Source organism: Schistocerca piceifrons, chromosome 9 (assembly GCF_021461385.2).
Source record: "Schistocerca piceifrons isolate TAMUIC-IGC-003096 chromosome 9, iqSchPice1.1, whole genome shotgun sequence".
Taxonomy (NCBI): Eukaryota; Metazoa; Arthropoda; class Insecta; order Orthoptera; family Acrididae; genus Schistocerca; species Schistocerca piceifrons.
The window spans coordinates 190,801,525-190,821,082 of NC_060146.1; the positions used below are offsets into that span (position 1 = coordinate 190,801,525).

At 44.6% G+C, this 19,558-nt stretch overlaps 1 protein-coding gene across 6 annotated transcripts in view; it reads right to left on the bottom strand.

The window, feature by feature from the left end:
* The window catches only part of LOC124717355 (echinoderm microtubule-associated protein-like 2), a 655,376-nt gene that overhangs the window by 215,931 nt on the left and 419,887 nt on the right, over positions 1-19,558 (bottom strand). For 5 of the 6 annotated variants that reach the window (XM_047244189.1, XM_047244188.1, XM_047244187.1 and 2 more), the window contains exon 2: positions 17,050-17,414. The exons of the other annotated variant lie outside the window; for it this stretch is intronic. In XM_047244189.1, the coding sequence (XP_047100145.1) occupies positions 17,050-17,140 (91 nt within the window). In that variant the 5' untranslated portion in view covers positions 17,141-17,414. The remainder of the gene's footprint in view (positions 1-17,049; positions 17,415-19,558) is intronic. 6 annotated transcript variants of the gene reach the window in all.

Genomic DNA, 19,558 nt, shown 5'->3' on the forward strand with positions numbered 1-19,558 from the left:
TCTACATCGCCCTTGACCCCTTCGCTAACTTCAAAATGGCCAAGGATTAGATTCTTTACAGCTTTTTTTCAGAGTTGTGTGTGTCTAGAACGTTGGGACGAAGAGGTTTTTTAATCCGTGGGTTACAAAAGTTTCTACATCCCATTCTTCGGAGTAGCGCCACGGCCGCAGTGGGTACGCTCTCGGCCGGAGACGCGCGGGTCAGGTAGAAAATTTGTCGCGACGTGACGCACGTTCACAAAATGATACACACTGCAGCATGCATGCCAACATATTCGCCGAAAAGACTGACGAACAACGTGTGCAGGCTACCGAACGCAACATATCCAGATCAGCCAGATCGGCTTTTCTCGCGAAGAGGAGCGAGGGAATTGCTCTCCAGCAACAATTAGTTAGGAGAAGGGTTGATGCACGGTCCTGGAATTGCAGGAACGAAAACACACTTTCTTGGTCAAATTTTGGTAAAAACAACAATTAGCTAGGAGAAGGGTTGATGTACGGTACTGGAATTGCAGACTAAACGTAAGGAACGAAAACACACTTTCTTGGTCAAATTTTAATAAAAACATAATTTTTTCTTCTCCATATTGCATAAGTCGTATTGATTATATAACTTCATATTTGTGTTGAGTCATATCAAAAATATTTCAACACGTTTTATGCAGGTTGAACTAACTATACATATAAAAACTTTTATGAAGTTTAAACAGGTTTATTGCAGCATAAAATAAAAAAGCAATGCAACCTATTAACTCCTGCATTTTTCCCCCGAAATGCAAAACTTTCCTTGGGAGCTTATACCAATATATATTAATCTGTTAATATTAACTATTTTTTGTAAAGCCGTAAAGAGTTTGCCGCGCGGGATTGCTGCGCGGTCTGTGACGCCTTGCCACGATTCGCGCGGCTCACTCCCGGTCGGAGCCGGTTCGAGTCCTCCCTCGGGCATGGGAGTTTGTGTGTGTTGTCCTTAGCCTAATTTACTTTAAGTTAGATTGAATAGTGTGTGTGCCTAGGGACCGACGACCTCAGCAGTTTGGTCCTGTAGGAATTTACCACAAATTTCAAAATTTCATGAAGAGTGAAAAAAACCAAAAATCGATCTCAAATTTCGAGTTAGCACTATATTGTTAAATTTAAGGTTATTTAATTGTCACCAGGTTACCGTCCATTCAGAGGCTGTTGCACGCAGCGACTGTTATGTTGTTGTTGTTGAGGTCTTCAGTCCTGAGACTGGTTTACTGCAGCTCTCCATGCTACTCTATCTTGTGACAGCTCCTTCATCTCCCTGTACCTACTGCAACCTACATCCTTCTGAATCTGCTTAGTGTATTCATCTCTTGGCCTCCCTCTACGATTTTTACCCTCCACGCTACTCTTCAATGCTAAATTGGTGATCCCTCGATGCCTCAGAACATGTCCTACCAACCGATCCCTTCTTCTAGTCAAGTTGTGCCACAAACTCCTCGTCTCCCCAATCCTATTCAGTACCTCCTCGTTAGTTATGTGATTTACCCATCTAATCTTCAGCATTCTTCTGTAGTACCACATTTCGAAAGCTTCTACTCTCTTCTTGTCCAAACTATTTATCGTCCATGTTTCACTCCATACAAATACTTTCAGAAACGACTTCCTGACACTTAAATATATACCTGATGTCAACAAATTTCTTTTCTTCAGCCACAGTTCATTCAATGAATCAAAAGTGATAGTGCATTGAGAATGGCTAGTTTCTAGCTGAAATGTAGATCTGCCAATAAAATTCCAAAAGGACGACTAATAGCTGAAATTTATTATTTTCAACTTATTTAATTTTTAATTGTGGTTCGGTATTAGCCCCCCCCCCCCCAAATTTAATGTAGTATCTATTGATGTTATCAAAAAATGGTTTAAATGGCTCTAAGCACTGCGGGACTTAACAGCTGAGATCATCAGTCCCCTAGACTTAGAACTACTTAAACCCAACTAACTTAAGGACATTACACACATCCATGCCCGAGGCGGGATTTGAACCTGCGACTGTAGCAGCAGGGCGGTTCCGGACTGAAGCGCCTAGAACCGATCGGCCACAGCGGCCGGCGATTGACATTATCCTTTTTTTTTCAGATAAGTCCTGAGAGGCTTGACTGCAAGCAGTCTGCGTACTTCAAACTGGGGGGCCCTTGATCAAACCACAATTACGAGCGCCATTTTGTTTTTTTTCGTATTGAAAATCTAAAATAAAGTTGAAAGTATGCTTTATCATAATCCCCAATCAGAGCCTTTGTATGTCTGTTCATTGTCTTGGCTCTTATTTGCGAACCTGGCGTTTATTTTTCGTGTGGCGCGCTTCATTATAGGACGGTGTCTAACACGGCGTGGAGTGCCGGCAGTGGTTTCGTGAGAGACGGGCAGCTGGGTGCCGGGAAGCGCTGCATTACGCCCCCGCAGAGGCCATTATCTGGAGAGTTGGAGGGAGGGAGGGCGTTTATCACGGGAGAGGGGCGTGGTTCGATAACCGCCGAGTTCATTCGCTCTGCCGGGATAAGGTCGAGGTCGGTGGGTCAGCGGGACAACACGGAAGGCAGGCAGAGGGCATTCGAGTCTCACCCAGCAACGGAGAGGCCCGCGTGTTGTCCGCTGCCGAGGGAACAACTCCCAACAGGAAGGTGTAGGCGAGCGTATCAACTAGCGAGTGAACTACCACAAGTCGCTTGCAGAACACACTTCCGCACGTCCTTTAACGTGCAAACACCCCCAGCAAGTCGACATTCGCATCTTACAGTAGTAGCTTTATTCCAGAAGGCGACCAGAACTATTAACTAGGCATACATAACCTTTAGTGCAGGCATTACAAGGTATTATAAGAAGTAATACACAACTGGCCATTAAAATTGCTACACCAAGAAGAAATGGAGACGATAAACAAGTATTCATTGGACAAATATATTATGCGAGAACTGACGTGTGGCCGACCGGAATAGCTGTGCGGTTCTAGGCGCTACAGTTTGGAACCGCGTGACCGCTACGGTCGCAGGTTCGAATCCTGCCTCGGGCATGGATGTGTGTGGTGTTCTTAGGTTAGTTAGGTTTAAGTAGTTCTAAGTTCTAGGGGACTGATGACCACAGCAGTTAAGTCCCATAGTACTCAGAGCCATTTGAACCATTAGAACTGACGTGTGATCACATTTTCACGCAATTTGGGTCCATAGATCCTCAGAAATCAGTACACAGAACAACCACCTCTGGCCGTAATAACGGCCTTGATACGCCTGGGCATTGAGTCAAACAGAGATTGGATGGCGTGTACAGGTGCAGCTGCCCATGCAGATTCAACACGATACCACAGTTCATCAAGAGTAGTGACTGGCGTATTGTGACGAGCCAGTTGGTTGGCCACCATTGACAAGACGTTCTCAATTGGTGAGAGATCTGGAGAATGTGCTGGCCAGAGCAGCAGTTGAACATTTTCTGTATCCACAAAGGCCCGTACAGGACCTGCAAATTGCACTCGTGCATTATCCTGCTGAAATGTAGGGTTTCGCAAGGATCGAATGAAGGGTAGAGCCACGGGTCGTAACACATCTGCAATGTAGCGTCCACTGTTCAAAATCCCGTCAATGCGAACAAGAGGTGACAGAGACGTGTAAGCAATGGCACCCGATACCATCCCGCCGGGTGATAGGCCAATATGGCGATGACGAATACACGCTTCCAATGTGCGTTCACCGCGATGTCGCCAAACACGGATGCGACCATCATGTGCTGTAAACAGAACCTGGAAAATGACGTTTTGGCATTCGTGCACCCAGGTTCGTCGTTGAGTACACCATTTCAGGCGCTCCTGTCTGTGATACAGCGTCAAGGGTAACAGCAGCCGTGGTCTCCGAGCTCATTGTCCATGCTGCTGCAAACGTCGTCGAACTGTTCGTGCAGATGATTGTTGTCTTGTAAACGTCCCCATCTGTTGATTCAGGAATCGAGACGTGGCTGCACGATCCGTTACAGCCACGCGGATACGATGCCTGTCATTTCGCGACTGCTAGTGATACGAGGCCGTTGGGATCCAGCACGGCGTTCCGTATTACCCTCCTGAACCCACCGATTTCATATTCTGCTAACAGTTATTGGATCTCGATCAACGCGAGCAGCAATGTCGCGATACGATAAACCGCAGTCGCGATAGGCTACAATCCGACCTTTATCAAAGTCGGAAACGTGATGGCACGCATTTCTCCTCCTTACACGAGGCATCACAACAACGTTTCACCAGGCAACGCCTGTCAACTGCTGTTTGTGTATGAGAAATCGGTTGGAAACTTTCCTCATGTCAGCACGTTGTAGGTGTCGCCACCGGCACCAACCTTGTGTGAATGCTCTGAGAAGCTAATCATTTGCATATCAGAGCATCATCTTCCCGTCGGTTAAATTTCGCGTCTGTAGCACTTCATCTTCGTGGTGTAGCAATTTTAATGGCCAGTAGTGTATAATAATAAAACACAAGGACCAGTCACAGATGATGCTCCAGGAATCGACCTCTGCGAATAAACACTTTCGCGAGCGATGAGATAGGCAGCCAAGAGTTGCATTCACTTCACAAGATGGTAACTCAGACTAGTGGCAGTCTAACGAATGACTAATGATAATCTTGCTGAAGCTACATGACGTCTGATAAACCAAATGCAACGATGGAACAATACGCCAAAGCCGATACCGGCGGTCTGAACTAAGTCCGCAGAATACTGTGTTTAGAGCGCCCGGAATGAGAAAGGACACACTACCACCAGAGCAGGAAAAAAAAAAAAAAAAAACCACCAACTGGCCTACAATCAAGAAAGCTGTCAAAACTACACGCCTTACGGACAGCAGCGGCAAGGCGAGGAAACGTACACAGCCGTTACATACACTAACCCCCAGGGATGGTAACTGGGGCGCGTGGGGGGGGGGGGGGGGGGGGGGGGTGAGTAGCGGCCAGCAGGCAGGAAAAATACCGCTGGTTCAACTTAACAAATTGTAAGAAGTTGAACTCAGTAAATAGTAATAAAAAGTGGATGAAAGCTTATCCGATCCGCCGTCCCAAGCACTCCACTCGCTGCTCTTCGCTTGGGCGACACTACGAGCAGCAACACGAACCCAAGTCACTGCAGAATCGCGAGATGTCACAATGGTGGAGGTTCCTCTACTTGAATTCAAGTGCACTCATCTTAAAGTTTGCTGGATCCTGTTTACGACGAGGTCGTGCACCCTCGTGACCACAGCCCTTCCATCCGGCAGTCCATGCGTGCCCACAGCGGTCCCGGCGTGTTCTCGCACTGCGCTGACCTGGCTCCTCCTCAATCTCCAACCGACCCCACACTCACACGACCCAGAGAAACAACGACGTCGCCTCAAAGATAGGGCAACAGTTACTACGTACAGTACAGTACAGTACGATGGATCAGTACCTGTACAGTTTGGCAGAACTCATTGACATGCACCTTGTGAATAGCGAAGTACGTTATGATGCTCTCTCTGATGAAAGGCTATACAGGGAACGATTTCCTAACAGGCATAGTCCGTCACGACGAGTGTTCATTTCTCTCGATCGACGAATGCGGGCGACTGGTCACTGGAAAGAAGAAGCGTGGGACCTGGCAACATGAGGACCATCCCGATTTTGAAGAGGAGGTGCTGAAATGTGCGGTAGCGGACCCCACTACAAGTAGTCGTGTTGCACGTGAAATGGGCGCTGCACACACCAGCATGTCTCGAGTACTCCACCTGTATCATCCAGAACGAATACATGGAACGCTTGTGACTGACCTTGCACAAAGGGTCGCACTGGGTCAGTAGTTGCTCCAATAATGTATTGATCGACCTGATTTGCTCAAAATCGTGCTGTTTACTCCGGAATCTTGCCTTTCCCCTTTGTTGTTTAACGTATACCTTGAAGAGATTATTGCGAAAAGCTTAGATGGGAAAAGAGGAATATATATTGGTGGAAAGAGAATTATAAGATTTATTGATGACATGGTATTATTGACAGAAAGTGAGCGGACAGTCAATAACACGCTGAAAGATCTGAATGAAGCTTCTGTGGAATATGGGATGCAAATAAACACAGCAAAAGCAGACTGTCCAATATTAAAATAGGACAATCTACCATTCGACAAGTAAGTGCATTTAAATATCTTGGAAGCACAATAACTGAAGACTTGAGATGTCACCAGGAGGTGAAAACTCGAATTACCATAAAGGAGGAGGCATTCAACAGAAAGAGGAGACTCTTATGCTGCAAATTAGATAAAGGTCTAAGGAAAAGGCTTGTCAAATGTTTTGTCTGGAGTGTGGCGCTGTATGGGGCTGAAACATGGACGCTGGGACGAGAGGATGAGAAAAGGTTAGAAGCATTTGAGGTGTGGATGTGGAGGAGAATGGAGAGAATAAGCTGGATGGAAAGAGTGAGTAGTGAAGGAGTATTGGAAAGGGCTGGTGAGAGAAGATATCTGCTGAAAGTTGTAAGAGAAAGGAGAAAGAGCTGGTTGGGACATTCGTGAGAAGGGAGTGCTTGCTAGCAGATGCTTGGGAAGGATTGGTTTGTGGGAGAAGACTGAGATGAAGAAGGAGCTACAAGATGATAGACGACGTAAAGGGAAGAGGAAATTATGCAGACCTGAAGAGGATGGCAGAAGATCGGACAGCCTGGAGAACTACCATGTGAAAACCTGCCTTTTGGCAGAACATGATGATGATGTGCTGTTTACTGACGAAACCTCATGTGATCGTGATGGTATTTCGAATGGAAAGGCAATATAAAAGCGGGACAAATGTTCAAACGACGACTAGTGTCTTAGTACATACTACAGCCTACATTTACGACCGAAGAGCCGACAGAGTAAAACGCTGAGGGTCGTGTACAAACCAGAAAATAGTAAGGAGGGCAGGTAGACAATGAAACAATTGACCACGAGGATTACAGAATGTTACTCCCCAGCAAGCATCTCCATGGAATGAGTGCTGTTTTGCTATCCTCGAACTCTTTCGATAGCTTCGTTCTCCTCTGTACTACTTTCATTATCTGCGTTACAGTATTGCTGATAACTTCCCTGTACATGTTATAAAATTCTGTCGGTAAGCGATCGGTCCCTGGTCATTTGTTTGCCGGAGATTTGCGTACGGCAGGATAGTAACTGCCCAATGCATGCTAGCGAAAGGCCTCTCACTGGCTCCTGGGAGAGGGCACTATATGAGCGCTACTTTCACCCAACTGTGAGTCTCTCACCTTCCATTCGTTATTGGTGCCCCTGGCGGCGTAGATTACCAGTCGTGTCTTGCAGCTGAAACTGCCACCTGAAGACGCCGAAAAGTTGTTTCGATGAAATATTGTGGCGCTTGCACCTATGTGCGACAGAGCGGCCGGGAAGTACCGAAAAATCGAAACAGAAATAGCTGGGACAGCAGTTTAATAGTTTTAGGAAGCGTACTTCAGTACCATTAAAGTCCACAGAAAGACAGAGAATAAGATGGTTTTTAGCTGTTTGTAAATTATCTCGTAAGTTGCCGGATATCTTGTTTTGTGCTGCTGACAGCAGATACCAGTCAGGATATAGTGTGTTACGCTTTGCTGGAAATAATGTGTGCTGTGTGCTGGCGCGTATAGCCTCCTAGCAACGTGCAGAGTCCGCTGTGCTGCGCTGCGCCTCAGCCGCTAAACGCCGACTCAGCCGTCACCTAATTGCCCCTCTCTAATGGCCAGCAGGAAAACACGCCGTGACGTCACGTCACGTAATGTGATGTGACGTGAGAACACAGCGCAACAGCAGGCGCCGGTACTATCTTTCTGGCCCATCGCATCACCTCCGAAACATAAAGGAAGTACCTACAAAGACCTCACAACTTCGAAAACTTATATCAGTGACTTGCAGGACTTTTAGTCTTACGTAGAGCTGTAAAACTACCACACACGACCGTACGCTTCCGTAAATATGCGTACACTACGGTATTTTCCTAGTAGCCTTGGTCAGTTAAGGTCGTACCCGCATTTCCTGTACGTCAGGTGTGTTGCATACCTACTGGGCGCTACCGTATAACGCTCGCTCTTATTACGTACGTCGTCAGTGTATTGCTTGATTCCCCAAAAATGCTGTGGCAGTGAAACGTCTAGAAACCGTGTGAGGGTATATAATCTGAAGAACATCTTTGTTCTACTTAGTTATGTGCCTGACTGTTACTTAAGAATATACAGTATTTACAGCAAACAAATTGTCACAGTTTAATTCAGGTTTTATTCAAAAGTTGTTGATCTATAACGTGAAACAGAGGGATGTCGTTGTAAAAATAAAGGAAACGATACACATTTATCATATAGCCCTAGAAAACACAATTTCCTCAGGAAAAAGGTAAAATAAAAAATTCTCAAAACATATATGAAACATCGCTTCAATACTTCGTCGAACTTACATGAATCATATTTCCGTTATTCATAACAATTTTCGCATTTATCAACGATAACAGGTAACTCCTGCCTTTTATCATGATGAACGTTCTATTGAGTACAAAATTACAACAATAAATAATAAATTTTTTTCCATGTTTGCCCAAGTAAGCTCCTTACATCGAAATTAATTGCTTTGGTTATATAAAAGGGCAGAAGTTATGTCATCAAAAAATTTTTATTTCTGATAAAAGTCAAGTTATGTTGAGTAAGGGTATAATGCACTACCACTGAATAATTTGCTGTTCTAATTATGTGTCTGTTTCTCTCACATACATTCATTTATGCTTCGTTCCATACCAATTTTACTAAAACTGCTGGTAATCCTACCATTTACTACTTCAGTATGTACTGTACCAAAACTACAGAACCATAGTTTTGAAGGGCCGACTCTTCTTTATATACGGGTGCACAGCCGCTGCAGAATTTTTTCAGGGACGTCATTTTCGTGCATACTCTGCTTTTTTAAAATAAACATTTTTTTCACTCTGCAACGTAGTATGCACTGATATGAAACTTCCAGGCAGATTAAAACTGTGTCCCGGACAGAGTCTCGAACTCGGGACGTTTCCCAATCGCGAGCAAGTGCACCAACGGCTGAGCTACCCAAGCACGACTCACGACCCGTCCTCGCAGCTTTACTTCCGTCAGTATCTTATCTCCTACCTTACAAACTTCACAGAAGTTCTCGTGCGAGACTTGCACGTTAAAGGTAAGGGTTCCGAGTTCGAGTCTCTGTCCGGCACACAGTTTTAATCTGTCTGGAAGTTTCGCTTTGCCTGGCTCTGAGCACTATGGGACTTAACTTCTAAGGTCATCAGTCCCCTAGAACTTAGAACTACTTAAACCTAACTAACCTACGGACATCACACACATCCATGCCCGAGGCAGGATTCGAACCTGCGACCGTAGCGGTCACGCGGTTCCAGACTGTAGCGCCTAGAACCGCTCGGCCAACCCGGCCGGCAGTTTCGCTTTGTCATGATTTTGCGCTATTAGCTGATTTCGCCTCCTCGGGTATTTTCAAGCTACTTCAGTCACACTGAAGGAATGTAATCAAGTTTCTTATTTTCAAGAGATTAGTGTGCCGGAAGCTCCAGCTAATGGTACCTATAATAAATGTTGCTTATGAATGTAGTGGTAACGGGCACAACGTAGATGTGAATTGTGTATATAAAATGCAACCCTAACGCAGGTCTTTGTCGCCATGCCATTTGATTTTTAGACGTTGATCATGTGATCTGCAGTTTTATTTTAAACGTGAACCAACGAGTTTAGTGTGGGTGACACTGGTACGACGACAAAGATACGCATGATGGTTGCATTTTATTATTTTATCCACGGAATTTACATCTATGTTTTGCCCATCACAACTACTTTAGTAGGCGATCTTTATTAGAGGTACCATTGCATAGAGTTTCCTCCACACTAATTTGTGGAAATTATGATATGTTATTATTTTTATGTATGCATATTGGAGCAATGAATGAAAATTTGTGCCAAGGCCGGGATTCGAATCCAAGACTCCTGCCCACTAGGCAGATGCGCTAACCACTACGCCACAGTGGCTTTGAACACTGAAGGAAGATAGGATTTAACATCCCGTCGACGTCGAGGTCATCGGAGACTGAGCACAAGCTCGGGTTGCGCCTAGGATAGGGAAGTAAATAGACAGTGCCCTTTCAAAGGATCCATCCTGCCATTTGCATGGAGATCATGGAAAACTTAAATGAGGACAGCTGGAGCGTGAGTTTGAACCGTCGTGCTCCAGACTCTCTGATGTCGATCCAGTCGTTTTCATCAACTAGCCTAAATACTGAAACTTATCAACATGTAGTGAGATCTACTTAGCGTTTATTTCAATTGGCGTTAATTAGAGCCCCCACTAATAAAGCAGATTTCCAAATCCACAACTTCCCTTGATATCTTGCAGTCGTTTGCTGTCAATGGTTCCATATCTACAGCTTGGTATGTATGTCTGACGTGATCTTTTAGCTCTGTAAATAACCTACTTTTTCCTCATGGGATTGCCTGGATATGTATTTGACGTATATTGAACACACCTCCTCGTCCCCCTCTTGTGTCCAACTTTTACTCCTCCTGTCCATCTCATCCTCCCACGTCTTTCTATTTCCTCCTCCGCCCTCACTCTGAGTCTTCATTTCCTCCCCCCCCCCCCCTCTTTTTCCGATTCCTCCACCCTCTCTCTCTGTTAGTATCTTCCTCCCTCCTCCCTCTGACCACATCCTGGGACCCTCCCTCCCTCCCTCCCTCTCACCCTCCCTTCCTCCCTCTCACCCTCCCTCCCTCCCTCTCACCCTCCCTCCCTCCCTCTCCTGCTTACTGCCCCTCTACACTTTCCACCTGCATCATCCATCTCCCTACACCCCCCCCCCCCCTCCCCGTCTCCCTGCCTACTGCCCCTTTACACTTTCCATCTGCATCATCCATCTCCCTTCCTCCATTCCATTCCCTCCTCCCCTTTGCTCTGTCCATCCCTTTCTTTACCCATCTCAACTGGTCCCTAGTCATGCTTATCGGCACATGTAGCCGCTGCAACACTGTTCACTAAAACAGGCCGATACTACTCCCACAACAAACTGCTCACAACAGGGCTTGAAAAATCATTTCCTTGTACCATGCAAAGCAAGTTCAAATGGCTCTGAGCACTATGGGACTTAACATGTGAGGTCATCAGTCCCCTAGAACTTAGAAGTAATTAAACCTAACTAACCTAAGGACATCACACACATCCATGCCTAAGGCAGGATTCGAATCTGCAACCGTAATGGTCGCGCAGTTCCAGACTGAAGCGCCTAGAACTGCAGCCAGCTGCAAAGCAAGTATATAAAGCATAACACACCTGTCATGCAGGGCAGCCTACTGTTGGGGCCTGGAAAACTGTTTCTTGTACCTGACATGTAAGCTGCCCTACAAAGGAGGTCGATTTGGCAGACCGGTACTGCTCCACACAACGTGCCTGTTGTGCAGGGCAGACTATATGACAGGGGATGGAATAAAACACTTTTTGCCCACATCTCAGCTCCTATTGGAGGTAGGAGGTAAAATAAACCCCACATGCCTGATGAGGCCTGGCTTCCTGTGCCAAATTTGGTTGAAGTTGATCGAGGGGTTTCTGAGGCGATCCCAGACATACACATGTACACTCTGTTTTATATATTGGCAGACCAAAAAGTCAGTATAAATTTGAAAATAAACCACAGAATAATGTATGTAGAGAGGTAAAAATTGACACACATGATTGGAATTATATGAGGTTTTATTAGAATAAAAAAAAACACCTCATATTGCTAGACGTGTGAAAGATCTCCTGCATTCGTCGTTTGGTGACGGTCGTGTGCTCAGCCGCCACTTTCGTCATGCTTGGCCTCCCAGGTCCCCAGACCTCAGTCCGTGCGATTATTGGTTTTGGGGTTACCTGAAGTCGCAAGTGTATCGTGACCGACCGACATCACTAGGGATGCTGAAAAACAACATCCGACGCCAATGCCTCACCATAACTCCGAACATGCTATACAGTGCTGTTCACAATATTATTCCTCGACTACAGCTATACACAGAGCGTGTCGGAGGAGGAGAGGGGGGGGGGGTGGCGGGCGGAAAACTGTACAGTCGATGTCGAAAGTGGAAACGGAGCGATTTATCTGCCGTCAGAAGTGCAAAAAGGCGTGATCATTGCTATCAGGACCGAAGGTGGAAGCATTTCCGAAACGGCTAAGTTTGTAACAGTTCGCGTGCCGCCGTTGTTAAAGTATAGCGTGTATGGCAACTGTGGTGCGAGGGGCACAGATGACGGCTTGCACGTCAGCTGCGGGCATGAGTACGGGCGAACAGATGGGCAACTGAGACCAGTGTAACCCCTATGTTTGCGTGGTAGAGCAATGGTGGTGTACGCGTACGTGGAGAACTTGTTTGCGCAGCAATCGCCGACATAGTGTAACTGAGGAGGAATAAGGGGAACCAGCCCGCATTCGCCGAGGCAGATGGAAAAGCGCCTAAAAACCATCCACAGACTGGCCGGCTCACCGGACCTCGACAGATGTCAGCCGGGCGGATTCGTGCCGGGGACCAGGCGCTCCTTCCCGGCCGGAAAGCCGTGCGTTAGACCGCACGGACAACCGGGCGGGCGAATGAAGAGTACTTACCACCCTTGGCTCCAGGAAGTCATTGTAACGAGCAGGTATTGAGAGGGGAACACTGACAGACAATGACTATTATTGCTGCCTTCTGCAAGTGTTCATGGGCAGGTATTTACCAGTGCCTTACTAAAATCAGGTCTCATACAACAGGGACGCATCAAAAAATATAATTAAGGGGAGGTTTACTATCTTTTGGTTCAAAAAACTGATTTTTTTTTAAATTGTATTTTTGAATCCATAAAAGTGTTTATTATAATCCACCCCTGAAACGGTTTTTCCGAATACGAAACGGAAATGTTTGTTATTGGCGGTTGAACAAAAAAATGCACCTGCCTGAAATCTGCCTTTTTCACGCACTTTTTTTGTACCGGTACTTGGGAGGAAACGCACAAAATTCAAATGAAAGTTTGAAGGCGTGTGTTTGAAAGTTAGCCCCCCAAGGATCTGCATTCTGGTGCGAAGGCTCTGGAGATTGCGACTTCCCTGGCAGGGAGCAGCTTCAACGAAGGGTATTCAGCAATTCTGAAGACCATGACAACGATGGACGTCACCCTGGGACTCTATTCGACGCAGTTCGCCAAGCATTCGGACGACCACCGGATTCAAGCGGCCGAAAACCGCTTGTCACCGGCCGTACGAGCGGCTCTGGAGCAGCGCAGGATGGCCCAGGTCGAGCAGAACGCCCTCTATGAGGAAGGACTAGTTCATGGACCCGGAATAGCAGATTGAACGTAAGTTGCGTAATATTGCATTTATATGTAGTCAAAACGTCAAACGCGTTTTTCTCGAAATGCCTTTTTTTTTATCGCGCGGTATGGTATCTTCAAATCTACAGAACCGATTGGCGTGATTCTTTGTTTCCGACGAAGCTAACTAAATTGTCTAGGAGTTGTACCATTTTTATACCGATCCATCAACTATAAATATTTTTACTTGGCCGACGAAATCGAAAAATGGATGAAAAAACGCTATTTTTTTCAAATGGCCGCCATTTTGTTTCCTATGGTGCAAATAACATAAGCGAGGTAAAACTCCTAAAGAATCTTATACACTTCGCTAAATCAACTCAATTTTAATTTCAGACGAGCCGGCTGACCTGTTACATACCGCATGTGGAGGTCTACATCGAAATTTTGTTTCGTTCCGGCGGCACTTCTACCTCTGCTATTCGACATTTCCGGTCGAAAATATTCCAGTTTATAGAGGAAATATCAATAAACATTTTGACCAAATTTGACATTGATATCTATAACACATCCCGAGAAAAAATTCTCAAAGAACATACTTTTTTGGGCCAATGACAGTAAACCTCCCCTTAAATCGTCATTACACTTCCACCTTCAGCTGAGTCTTTATTTTCTACAAACAGTTACACGCACAGCTGGTGAAACGGTATGGTGAGGTGGACCACAGCACAGTAATGTTATAGACCCAAGGCGAGGAGTGACTTACTATGCTCTTCGGTAGTCCAGTAAATTAAAACGAAATGCTGCTTGTATTTTTCCAGGTGGTTAAACACGGTCTGTTCATAACTGGAGTGACTCAGTCTAGAAGTGTAGTGTGGAAAGAAGACGCCAAACGTCCGTGGGATGATATAATGTAACCACGGTTGGAGCTAGGAATCAGATTTCTTAGGTATAATTCCAAACAGAACGTTCTTTGATTCAAAACATTCCAACAAGTAATATACTCAGGAGTAGCCTCAAATTTAAGTGGAAACTATTTACTTAGCGTACAAGGGTTGCTCGACGGAGAATGTTAGTTATACATTCTCTCATCAAATAGTACAAGCCGTAGCTAGAAAGATATCGCCAGTTGGTATTTTCTGTGACCTTACAAGACGGTCGATTGTTAGAAAACCTGAAGTTCTGCGGAACTTATCGCTTTACACACATTAAACAAACAGAGTTAACAAACAGAATGCGAAAGGTTGTGCTGAATAACTGAAACATTGTTGGAAGGCTATAAAATTTCAGTGACCGGAGAGAAATCACAAAGGGAGGACCACAGGGCTCAATTTTGGGTCCAGTCCCATTCCTTACATATGTGAATGACCGTCCGCTTAACATTCAACAAGCAGAATTGCTACTTTTACAGATGATACTAGCGTTATAATAAATCCCATTAGAGAGAAAGCAACAGAAGAGTTGGTAAATTATATTTTCCAAAGAATTATAAAGTGGTTCTCTAAAAATGTACTCTTCCGAAATTTTGAAAAACACACTATATTCAATTCTGGCAACAAACAGAGTCGTACTAACAATTGACGAGGCACATGAGTAGAAGTCAGTAGTAAATAGGGTAGAATGCTCAAAACTTTTTGGGTGTACATATCGATGACAACTTGAAGTGAAGGAATGCGGAGCTTCTTAGGCAATTAAGTTCAGCTCTTTTGCTCTTCCTATACTTGCTAATCTTGGAAACAAACGAATCAACCTTCTAACGTATTTTGCATATTTCCGCTCAATAATGGCTCTGAGCACTATGCGACTTAACTTCTGACGTCATCAGTCGCCTAGAACTTAGAACTAATTAAACCTAACTAACCTAAGGACATCACACACATCCATGCCCGAGGCAGGATTCGAACCTGCGACCGTAGCGGTCACGCGGTTCCAGACTTAAGCGCCTTTAACCGCACGGCCACACCGGCCGGCTGCTCAATAATGTGTTACGGAATAATTATCTGGGGCAATTCATCACTTAGAAAGAAAGTATTGATTGCACAAATGCGAGCAGAAAAAGTAATATGTCGTGTTCACCCACGGACGTCAAGTAACAAAGTTTTTAAGGAGCTAGGCGTTTTAACGGCGCCGACACAATACACATATTCGCTAATGAAATTCGCCACAAGTAATGCATCACAATGTGTCCATACCAAGACGAGAGGGGAAAAATGATCTTGATTATTAATTACCAATGCTTTCAGTAGCTCAGAAAGGAGTTCAAAATGCAGCAACAAAAATTTTTGATTATTTGCCAAATAACTGAAAATGTCTGATAGGTAGCAGACCCTTGTTTTTTAAGTCTTGTTGCGCGAGTGGGACTGAAATTATGTCGTAATATTTCTGGCTTATTCAGCTATCATATTAGGCTCTAGGAAGCTATTCCCAGGGCAGTGGAGATGGAAGAAGCATAGAGACGACGCAATGTGGGATGAGTTACCGGTGACAGATGTTAGATTGGGTACCATTCCCGTGAGAAAGACCGCCTGCATGATGTTGCTGCTCTGTGATTGGCTGCTGTGTTCGGCGGTAGGGCGCCAAAACAAACTTTAGTTGCTATTATTAATTAAACCTGTCATCCAAATTACTTCATTTTTTTAAATAAACATCTTTCAACAGCCAGCTATCAATCAGCCATTTCAAAATTATTAAAATCAAAGTATTACTAAAGCAAAAGACTGACGATATTACTGCCGATATACTTCGATGGCATTCGGGTCACGCCTTGCTGATTTGGCGCGCCAAGTGTCTCAGGCAGTCCGGCTCTCCAGTTCTGACGGTTCCAGTAGACAGACATGTTATCTGTGGCAGGATGTATTTCATGTTATTTTAGCCAGATATAATAACTGTGGAAAGATATGTTCAATACGTTGTGATCAAGAATAGTTTCTCGTGTCTATATCAATATAAACGCGAGTGGCAGGCCAAATGAGTTATAGTTTATTCGTAGCAGCAGTTCCTTGCGACGTTAATTTCAGCCTCAAGAAAAAGAATGCACGACCTGCGTGCTGTTTTCTGCGCTGGGGACATCATCATCATGAAGACAGCAGGTTAGTGAAGTGTACAAGAACTTATGTATTCCACACAGGGCAGTAGAAACAACTAGGCACCTCACGTGTACTGCATGCACAGTACAAGTGTGCTCAGTGACACGTCATCTGCAGTAATGCAGAGGAGGCAAAGAAGGATGAAAGTATTAACACTATCTCACTTTTATTCCTTTTTCTTGCCGTAATGTTCATTAATGTTAACACTGATCATGTATACATAAATCGATAAAAGACTCGTTCATATGATCTAAGGATCATCTAACAAGGAACAATGTTTTCCAGTCTGATATTCATGTATTCTATTTTTATGGGAGATGGTAAAGTTACACAAAACAAGAAAAAAGTAAAAAATTATGGAGGTAGATTGCTCACGTGGCTGTTATCTCAACTAATCCTAACAGAATCTGGAAATACTTTGATTCTCTGTTTAGAACTTGATAATGCTTTGCTTACATATTTATCAACAGGCCTGGAGGCCACTGTGTCATACCCTGTCTAAGACCAAGAAGCTTGTTTGCCTGCAGAGTATGCCGGCCATTGCGACAGTTATTAAGAGAGCAGTAAGGTGAGTAATAATTACAGAGGGGCTAAATGCTGCAAATGACTTTCGGAAGTGGACACATTCCGTACCGACACAACAACCACGTCTGCGCGCTACTTACTCCACGCCTCCATGACGTCATCGTTGACGTCGGCGGCCGGCGACTTGAGAGGCGCGCCCGTGGCGCCCTCCGATATCCGCGACAGGTACATCAGGTGGTCGTGGTGCGACCGCGCGCCGACAGGTGGCTCTCACAGCGGCGGCATGCTGCTCCGTCCACACAAACAGGCCGCCCCGGGCGATCCCACGTGGCGAGCCGCGGGAAAATAAACAAGATGCAGGCAGTGCGGGTGTGGAGGAGGAAGACGAGATGCCAAGAGGAGCCAAGGTCGCCCAGTCTTCCCAGTAAGGAAGAAGAAGAGGATGGAGCCGCGGGCCACCAGCTGGGACGCGTCGGGTAGTCTTCTGAGCAGCCTCGCAGCTTATCTGGCGGAGAAAGTCCTTCCTCAAGAACTGAACACTTGTCACACGTCTCTTGACCGTGGCGTCCGCGGATTTTGGAGGCTGTGTCGTGTATTGCCGGAAAAATATCCATCACAGAAATGAAGCTACTACATTCGTCTTCCGTAGTCTGTATTGTTACAGAATATTTTTCTTTGTACAAAATTTTATTCGAAAAATTATAACATTGCCCGCAAATACATCATGAAATCAGAAAATAAAAAAAATTATAATTGATGGTGTATACCAGGGGTAGTCAACCTTTTTACCTACAACCCACTTTTGTTATCTCTGTTAGTAGTAAAATTTTCTAATCGTTCACCGATTCCAAATTAATAGTGATATGTGAAGTAAGGACGTCCACTAATGGGCACAGGGACCTTGTTGACTACTCTAGGCGCTTTAGTCCGGAACCGCGCTGCTTCTGCGGTCGCAAGTTCGAATCCTGCCTCGGGCATGGATGTGTTAGTTAGGTTTAAGTAGTTCTAAGTCGAGGGGACTGATGACCTCAGATGTTAAGTCCCATAGTGCTTAGAGCCATTTGAACCATTTTGTTGACTACCATTGGCGAACACTGATCACATTCACGAATATTGGATCCACCTGACAGCCATGATCCGTGTACTTCAGGATGTCATGTGAGAAAAATAGGAGTTGGTAAAGGTTTTTTTTTAATTACCGCTACCATTCACAAACTTTTATGATTATAGTATTATTTATTCAGCGACATGTTTCGAGGCAACACCTCATCTTCAGGCTAAATGGCAAAGTTTTACTATTAAAAACGGTCTTGATCACGATTTATTTATCAAGGTGATAAATAAATCGTGGTCAAGACTGTTTTTAATAGTAAATATTTGTAACACATTGATCACTGCCACTCCCATAATGTATTCAAAAGTAATTAAATGGGAAACAATTTTACAATAAGGTCATACTGATGTTACATAGTTTTCTCGTAAATGCTGTGGTTATCCTGTGAAAGAAGAGAAAACTTAGTAAGAGGCGATGTCACTTTGGAAGCCGGACTGATGTTTGCATGAAAATTTGAGAACAGTGACCAAGAAAGACAAGAGAACCACGGAAATGGAAACACCACAGCGCATCACAACGAGACTGCCACGCCAGAAGAACAAAGTCAGTGACCGTTACAAAACATTTTCATGCAAACATCAGTCCGGCTTCCAAAGTGACATCGCCTCTTACTAAGTTTTCTCTTCTTCCACAGGATAACCACAGCATTTACGAAAAGACTACGTAACATCAGTATGACATTGTAAAATTGTTTTTATAATGCCATTTAGCCTGAAGATGAGGTATTCCCTCGAACCATGTCGCTAAATAAATAAGTAATATAACGGTCAACCAAGTTTGTGACTGGTAGCGGTAATTTAAAAAAAACCTTTACGTATTTCTTGAGACAGTCACGGTCGAAAAATAGTGAAAATGGCTTCAAGTAGGAGTTAGGTTTCAAATCAACGTCGTTTGTGGAATCGTACCTCAATATGTTTGATCTCAGACGAAATTCTAAGATTCCGCAACAGATGAAATATGGCGACAGTATTCATTACCGAAGAGTCAAAATACAGCGAAAAATCAAGTATTTACTTAGTTACTTGTTTCCCATTCGCATTAAAATTTCGGTGGTAGCTGCTGTTGGTGAGAATAGCAACTGTTTTTAAATACTAGAGCGTACTGACAAGGAATGCCTCCGAATTTTTAATGTGAAAACTCTCAAACCGTTTTAAATAAAACAAACGTTATTAGTATTATACATTTTTTATTCTTCACGTCTGTATATTTCCAGCCCCGTGCCGACAGAGGGCGCCGAATTATAGATGTAACGTGCGGTGTGTAACGCAACTTATCGCGTGAGAAACAGCTTGTTGTAATCAAGTTTCGAATTCTGAGATTTCGTCCAGACATGGAGCACACTCTCTTTCAGCACGACAATATCAGATCACACATACGGGCTGCGACATCTCTAACAATTCGACGCCTTGTTCATCTTTCTCCAGAACATAAATAACAACTTCGAGGACCTCATTTTGACAGCGATGAGGCGGTGCAAACAGAGAAGAGGTTGTGGCTCCGTGAACAATGTCAAAGATTCTACAGTGACGGTATCA